This window comes from Acomys russatus, chromosome X (genome assembly GCF_903995435.1).
Source record: "Acomys russatus chromosome X, mAcoRus1.1, whole genome shotgun sequence".
NCBI classification, from domain to species: Eukaryota; Metazoa; Chordata; class Mammalia; order Rodentia; family Muridae; genus Acomys; species Acomys russatus.
In genome coordinates, this window is record NC_067169.1 from 67,043,882 (window position 1) to 67,052,862 (window position 8,981).

The 8,981-nt window shown below is 33.5% G+C and overlaps 1 protein-coding gene across 1 annotated transcript; it reads right to left on the reverse strand.

The window, feature by feature from the left end:
• Positions 1 to 4,245: 4,245 nt before the first annotated feature.
• Positions 4,246 to 4,752, reverse strand: LOC127184966 (60S ribosomal protein L23a-like). The gene has a single exon (XM_051141447.1). The coding sequence runs from the start codon at positions 4,744 to 4,746 to the stop codon at positions 4,333 to 4,335; it is 414 nt and encodes a 137-aa protein (XP_050997404.1). The 5' UTR covers positions 4,747 to 4,752; the 3' UTR covers positions 4,246 to 4,332.
• Positions 4,753 to 8,981: the final 4,229 nt, after the last annotated feature.

Consider the following 8,981-nt stretch of genomic DNA (forward strand, 5'->3'; position numbering starts at 1 on the left):
TAGCCATTAGAATTTAGAGTCTTGATGAAAGAAGTGACAACTAACTAGACATGGTTACCCAAAAGAAATAAATTCACTAATACATAGTATTAGTGAAAATAAATATAATATTCTCAACAAAATACTGTCTAACCAAATTCATTCATATTGAGAAAAAGATGATAGACAAGAACTAAGTAATACTTATTTATAGAATACATGGTTGATGTTATATATTTCCGTTACATATAATCTGATCCAAAAAAACAAACACATGAACACATTGAGAGATATAAAAAAATTTGTCTCATTAGATATAACTTATGGTGAAATATTTAGTAACCAGACAGAGAATAAATATATTTGAACCTTACATAAAACACATAAAGTATTCATACCTATAAAAATATGTAATAATGAAACACTGGCTGTTACTGCTATAAGATTAAGAAATATAATAAGAACAACATCATTCTATTTCAGTATTTCCATTCCTCATAGAAATACATCTTATAAAAATAGAATATGAACAAAAGAGTTAAAAGTACTGACATCAATTTTGATGGGTTGGACTGGAAGAGTTGAAATGATGGAACAGACATTGGGTAGCAGGGATTCTGACCATTTCCTTGTATAATTTACTGGTAGCTTCAGAGACAGCTTGAGCTCTGTTTCATATATAACATTCTATTTAGTACTGTAATAGACCTAATGCTTACAATTTTCAATTGGGGAATCATGTTTACATGTTTAATGCCTTATGAAATCCAGTCTTACACCAAAATTTGATTTCTAAGAAGAAAATAGTTATATGAATAAAACTGCAGGACTTGGCTACAAAAAAATTGAAAAATCCACATGTAACAGTACCTCTAAGCATTTATGATTCTTCCTGAAATAGTAAAACAAATATGATTCTGTTCTTTCCTATGAGCTTCCAGAGTAGTTAATATGAATGTTGAAAGTTAATGGGGGTTAATTTGATTGAAGTAGGAATCACCTAGTTGTGTCATATTTGTTGCTTTAAGAGAGGATAAATTCAGTAAGAACGACCTGCTCATCAAGTGCATGAAACCTTCAAACATGATAGATACAGCCTTTTCCTAGGGATGATAATTCAGAGGCCACAGCAGGGTCCACACATTTCTGTTTTCCTTCTAACCTGATGCTAAGATAGTCAGATGACATTGAAATCCAGGTTTTTCCCACTTGTCAGGGTGGTAACAATGTCAATGTCTCTTTAGTGATTGCTAGGCTTTTAACTATAGATTTTGAAAGTTGGGAGATCTAGCTTCTTTGACCAAACAAATTCAAGATATTCCACCTCCACAGCATTCAAACAGCCATTGTTGGACTACCCAGGACCTAGAGTATGAACCAATAATAAATTCATATACAATAATAATAATATAATTATAAAATTATTATTATTATTATTATATTGGTTTTTTCCTCTAACTAGAAGAAGCCTGACGTTATTATAGAAACAGTTAGCATGGGTTTTATTCTAAACTTGAAGTAGAATGGCAAATGAGGATAAACTCCCCATGCCACAACAAATCAAAAACGGTGCAGACATTATTTAGTTTTAGGAGACATACAATGAAATTATTTCCCCTCTCCCTGGGAAGAGATACTTGACACCCTCCCCAACACACACACATACACAACAGTTTGGTCCTAGAAATTACAGAGCTGTACAATCTCTGAATTTTTGTTAAGTGTGTTTTGAAACTCACATGTTTAAGGAAATGTAAAGGAGTTCTTAATTTCTGTTTAATGAGTCTGGTCGGCATAATATTACCTATGTAATGGTTCATATTGATATCTTATGAGAAGAATGTAGAGCAAGGCTTCTGCAAATTAAATAATAGCCAAGTTTAAGAGTTCACATATCCTTAAGAAAGGATAATAAATGTTGCTTTGAGAGCTCAAAACAATATATTTTTGTTAGGCATCATTTGTAAATACTGAGGGGAAAAAACATTGTCACATCAAAAGTCACATACTAATATAAATGATATGTTAATTTGCTCAAGCAATTACACCACATCTGGTACAGCAGCTGGAGTTGAAGTTACCATCTGGTTTTGTTTATTATAAACTATTGTCAGTCTCTGAGATCCATTCTCTTTCTGCCCAGGACAAATAGGTGTGTTGAATGGAGATGTGGTGAGAATCAACATCCCTTTATGATAGCATTAGTGTCTGCATTGTATCCAGAGACAGAGTACTGATATTTGTCCTCTGTTTTAATAAATATAGACAGGTAAATTGGCTTCCATTTGACTTTTTCATCTATTTAAATCTCTCCTCTACAGGGCATGAAAGCAACTTGGGAATGCTACTAGATACAGTGTCTATTCTGATTAAACCTTCTAAGAAAGACACACAGGGTCAGTCTGTGTAACTACGGTACCCACCCTGATGTCAAATTTTGAGGTAAAATGAAAATGTCATTTGGGCACATAAAACCACATTTTGATATGTTAGTTCTCTTAGAATGAGTATCAGTTTAGAGTTTGAGTGGAGTAATAAATCAAAAGTCTTATTTTCCACAATACAGTAACTCTAATTTAAAAAGAGCCTAAGGTACATTGAGGAAGGTTAGGAAATAGATTAAATGTACAAAAAAATTCAAATCATTAATGTTCTTCATATAAAAGACATTGCCTCTCTTTCCTTCAAGTTATCCTGAATAAGATGACTCATGAGAATTAATTGAGGCAATATACATTACTGAGCTTTAATAAAATATAATAAAATAGAATAGGTAACATTAATAAATGAAATTTATTTCATACAACGCAATTTTGGAGCCTGCGATAGCAAAGATACACATGCCAACTAAACTGGAGTCTAATGAAGACCTGCTTCTCATATAGTATACCTTATAGATATCCTCACATGATAGAATAAAGAAAAGAGGATGAATTCGTCTTTTACAAATTAATCCCACTTTATAAGGGGTATACTTTGATGATTTAATTATCCCCTAAACAACTCAATTCTTAACACTATTATATTGGAGATGCATTTCTGATAAATATATTTTGTAGGACACATTCAAACCACTGAAAATGTCACAATCTTATTGTCACAGTACAAGTCAGATTTCTACTTGTTCAGCACAGAATATGTCAAACCCATAAGGCAAGTGAAAATTCAGTAGAATTAGTTATTATTTATTTTAAGTGTATGAACACTATACATAGTAGTTTGTGTATTCTACTCTTTTGGCTACTCCTTTGATTATATTGTTCATTATTTTGCAATGAAATGTGGCCACTTTATCATTCCTCTTTAAGATCACTACTTTACTTCAGGTTTTCAAATGCCATGACATCATTTTCTAATATAATTCCGCATTTACAGAATACAAAAGTGTTGTTAAAGGGTTCTATGGATTTCTTCACAATTTGAGATATTATTACATAATAAGTCTAAACTTATTTTCATTTTTCCTTGCCTTCATATACAACATATAAACACAGGTTTCATTTATGGTAGGCTACCTATTTCTCTGTTTAACCTAAGCACACAGATTTTGGAGTCCTATCTAAATAATCCAGCTAACAGAATACTAAATAGGATGAGGGAAGGGCTTGAAGAAGGGTGGATGCAGGAGCTATGAGGGAAGAGTCAGTCATGACACATCATGCAGTTTCTTTTCATGAGATATGGACAGAGCTGAAGCACATCTAGAGATGGCTTAAACTGTTCTGACAACCTGTGTGTCTTGCAGGCTTTATTTATATGAAAAACAATTTACTTAGAAACTTTGATTATTAATTACGTAACTTTAAGTCTTTCTTGGTTGCATAAGTCTATAGAAACAAAAGAATTAAAGTGAGCTAACAGCAAATTTTATAAGAACTAAAAGTTAACTTTATGATAAAATCATTTCTTTTTCAGCTCAAAGTTTTCTTCCTTAAGATTGGAGTCATAGAGCCTTGTGGTTACAGGATTGCTAAACAGGATGAGTGTATTTCAGTTTGATCCTATTTCAGCTTGGTACAGAAGTAAGAATTAGAAGTTATTTCCTAATACCTGTTACATCAAACTTATATTTCTACAGAATTCCAATCTCTCTGACCCTTTAAAAATTTTTCCTCTCCTTCCTCTATTCTTATTTTATAAATGGCATAATACCACCATGTCTTTTCTTCAATTCTTACAATATTGTATAACTCCTTATTTTATTTATTTATTTATTTATTTATTTATTTATTTATTTATTTATTTATTTATTTTTATGGTGAAAAAGTGTGTATTTAGAATTAGCCAGCTGGACTCAGTTTAGATGATCCCAATCTTGTTGGCAACATCCAGAGCATCATAATCAGGAGCCAGTCAAACATATACCTTCTTCTCTCCATCAGGCCTTATCAGGGTGTTGACTTTGGCCACATCAGTGTCATAGAGTTTCTTCACGGCCTGTTTGATCTGGTGCTTGTTAGCCTTGACGTCCACAATGAACACGAGTATGTTGCTGTCCTCTGTCTTCTTCACGGCTGACTCGGTGCTCAGGGGGAATTTGATGATGGCATAGTGGTCAAGCTTGTTCCTCCTGGGTGCGCTCTTTCGAGGGTATTTGGGCTGCCTCCGGAGCCGCAGGGTCTTGGGCCGCCGGAAAGTGGGTGACGTGCGGATCTTCTTCTTGTGGCTATGGACGCCTTTCAGCACTGCCTTCTTAGCTTTCAAGGCCTTCGCTTTGGCTTCGGCTTTGGGAGGGGCGGGAGCTTCCTTCTTCGCTTTCGGCGCCATCTTGGCGAAAAGCGTAACTCCTTATTTTAAAAAAGGTGGTCCGTTACTATAATATCCGAAAAATCATAGTCTGACAAGCCTACTGAGGAAAGTAGGCAGTTCACCAGTTTCCTTTGTGTCCCTATCCTGAATGCTTGATTCAATATGATTTCCATCTTTATTGCCATCCTCTAAGTGACAGGAGAGCACCAGGGTTCCTAAATTCGTTTACTTTGCCTTCAGGAAGCTATCAAAGTCTGTAAAACAACCACCTGATCAGCATATTTTCTTCTCCATGCTGGTCTTTTATTACAGTTTGTCAACTTCTAAATTTCACCTAAGTTTTTCTTCTTTATCAATTTTCTTAAATCTTTTCTCATGATCACCAATATCATTCATCAATAATCAAAAAATAAATCTAAATGGATTTTATGGAAGACTCAATTTTCTCCATACTTGTTTTTTCCCAGGGAGTTTCCATTAGTTTCATTATTTTTTTATTAACACCAACTTTTGTTACATTATTCCAATTCTAGTCTTCAGAGAGAGGGCCTTTAACAGCAAGAAAAATCTACCATGGACAAGGAAGGATCAACCTAAGGCATCCAGACACTGGACCGTTTTCTAGCAGTGCCCCCAGAATTCTTGGCCGTGCCATCCAGCTAAAACTTTGAATTCATTATCATTATTTGGTGGCTTTCAGTAAATTTAATGTGAAACAATTTTATTCTTACAAACATTTTTCTACTGTTAATAATCACTATTACACATTTTCTTCAGATTTTAGTCTATATGGATCTGAAAAAAAACTATAAAAATTTGCATCATTTAAGTCTCCTAGTTCACTACACTTGTGTACTCTACTTTAGGACACATTTAGATATAGTAATATTGGTAGAAAGAAGAGGTTGAATGGGTTGTTTCTGAGGAGAATGTGCTTCACAGAATTGGTTTAAGATATTACAACAGCTGAAAAACTTAAAATCCATAGGGCAGAACAATAGGTAGGAAATAGTATGAAGCAGGAAATACCCCTTCTGTCTTCAAGCAAAATGTTCTTATTCTTCAGGGAAAAGGCTATTTTGGTTTCAAGGACATTTGTATAATCAATTTGGTCTAAACATTAATGGAAAATCCCAACAAGCTGAACATAAATTTTAATAGAAAGCAAAAGAAGATAAAAATCTACACAGGAATAGTCAGTTTAGGTTCTTCACATGCACATCACTATTTGCATGTACAAGTAACAAACTCCAGCACAATAGTTAAGAACTGAAGACCTGGAACTTAGTAAAGACCATCAATACTCAATGAGAAAACAGGTTCTGAAAAGTGGATACTGATTATTACATGAGGAGATTACTTATTTGTAACAAGCTTTCAGGTTTGATTATAACTTGAAGCCTTTCCTTCATTGTTAACTGATTTATTCTATCTGTTGAGATCACATTAATTATATATGTTTTAATATAGTGAACGAAACATATTGCTTATTAACTTTTAAATCTTTAGTAATGTTATTCCATGTCCTCTATAGTATAAAAAGTTTAAAACAGTGTATTTCAGTTCTGACTTTTAAAGAAAGTCTTGCTCTGTCTTCCTGGTTTTACTCTTTTCCAATAAAAAATTAGATACAATTCTTACTTTTGTCTTCTTCATTTATAATTCATGATTGTTTTCTCCCGTATTACAGAGAAAATTTTACACTATTAGGAAGAAGTCAGAATGTATTACTTTATTTCATGGTACTTGGGATTAAGCAGCAGGGTTTTGTGCAAAGCACCATCTTTTCAGTGAGCTATAAACTTAGTAGTTATCCCCATTAATCAATTTAATTAAGGTGAAACCACTCTACTGTTCATACTTTACATGCTAGGTGATCTATGCCATTGGTATTTATATCTGAGTGTAATTCTCTCCTCTTGATTATGAATTGGAAATAGAATCACACTAATTGAATTAGGTAAGGGTTATAAGTAGGGATTTTTCAGATGAAGTCTGAAAAGAACTACAGCCTCTATATTCTACAGTCTTGCTTGTTTTATTACATATATTGTTATTGGCCTCACAAAGAAATAGGTGTACAATGAGCTAATGTTTCAAGCTGACAGTCTCTATCACTTTATCACATAATGACAGCTGTGAGTTAACATGGGAGACTGATCCTCATTTTAATCTTGAGGACACTATAAGTCTCAGTAACATTTTAATTTTGTGTTGCGTCTTTGTACTGTATGAATGTCAGGGTAATTGTAGCCTATTAAAATGAATCAGATAACATTCCTACAGTTTATATTTTGTGTAATAATTTGAGGAGTATTGTTGTTAATTCTTCTTTGAAGGTATGGTCAAATTCTGAGCTGAATCCACCTGGCAATATTGAGAAATTTGTAATAGTTGCTTCAATTTCACTAGGGATTATTGGTCTGTTTAAATTGTTTCTTTCATCTTGGCTAAACTTTGGTATATGATCTGCCTGCCACCATCTGAACACTGTGCCCACAAACATGAAAGCTTAGTAGATGGATGGCTCTTACTTCACTCATTTGCAGAGAACTGGCTTTTGCCAGGACAATTTCCTGAGTGTCAACAATAGAGGTGAACTTCAATGTTTTTGGGCATGTCCTGTATTCTTTCATTCACAAGGTCTTGAGTGCTCCTCACTCTGGTCATTTCTACAAAGCCTCCAGGCATCTAGCCATTGCAATGCAGCCACTTTAGTTCCTCTTCATACACACTCTGCCAAGATGTCAGACCAAAGTGTTTTGACTGTTAGACATACTCTCTTCTAGCTAAAACCCCAAGAATTTGAGGAGAGAGGTAGAGAAACATGGCGGATGTTGGCTCTACACAAGCAAGAACTTTCTCCTTACAGGATTCAGAAGTTTTAATAATGATGACAAATGTAATTTATAAAGGAATGGTTATTTCTATAATCTATAAATAACAATAGTATTTATGAATGATACCATATAAATATTTGACATTTAAAAAGAAAATGGGAAAAACTAAAGGACCACAGTTGAACCTCACTCCATTTTAACCTTGGATAAATGACTTACATACTGTTTATATTTTTGTGCTGGTGATAATTATGTTAACATGTTTAGATTTACTGTATCTGCTGGATTTGACAAAATCTACAAATGACATGAAAAAAGTGTTTAAAAAAGAGGGCCTTTCATCTTATTTTTAAAAAGAAAGAAAAAAACAGAAATTGCTCTCACACCTTTAATCCCAGTACTTGGGAGGCAGAGGAAGGCAGATTGATGTGAGTTCTAAGCCAACCTGCTCTGCAAAGTGAGTCCAGGACAGCCAAGGTTACACAGAGAAAACTGGTCTTGAAAAAGAAGAAAAAGAAAAAAGAAAGAAAGAAAGAAGAAATTCATCCATTGATTTCTTTTACATTTTCCAGTTTCATGGAACAAATATTTTTTAAATGTAAATTTTAAGTCCCAGAATTCCCTCCTTGTCTGTTGTAATGTCTCCATTTTTATTTCTAATCTTACCCTTTGGATTTTCTCTTCATCTTTTGGTTAATATGATTAAGGGTTTGTAAATCTTGCTTCTCAAAGAACTATTTCTTTGTCTCACTAATTCTTTGCAATTTTTTGTTTCTTTTTCATTTTAATCCCTTGCTTTTATTAGTTCTTCCCCTCTAATTTTTTTGGGGGGATAATTTTTCTTAATTTCCTAGAGCTTCCATGTGTCTTTTTAATGTGACATGCTCTCAGATTTATTGGTATAGATGTGTATTGCTAAGAATTTGCCTCAACTATCTTTTGTTTATACTATAGCTTTGAGTATGCTGGTTTTCCATTTTAGTTCATTTCTACAAAGTTTTAAAATATCTTTTTTACATTGTGTTAACCCATTTTTCATTCAGTAGAGAAATGTTTAGCTTTCATGAATTTGGAGGCTCTCTGTTCCTGTTGATATCCAGCTCTAATCCATAAAGGCCTGATAGAATGCAGGGAGTTATTTCAGTTTTCTTGAGTCTTGAGACTTTGTGTCCGAGTATCTGGTTAATTTTGGGGAAGGTTCTATGAGGTCCAGAATAAAAAGTATTTCTTTTGTATTTTTTGTGAAATGTCCTATAAATATCTCCTAAGACACTTTGTTTCATAACAGTGTTAGTTTCAGCATTTCTCTGTTTAAATTATGCCTTGACCTGTCTGTTGGCAATAGTGGGATATTGAAGTCAACCTCTATCACTGTGTGAGTTTCTATATGTGATTAAACTGTAGTAATATTTC

Bases quoted from the DNA above. Each gene is read 5' to 3' on its own strand.
- LOC127184966 (XM_051141447.1), bottom strand. From the start codon at position 4,746: ATGGCGCCGAAAGCGAAGAAGGAAGCTCCCGCCCCTCCCAAAGCCGAA.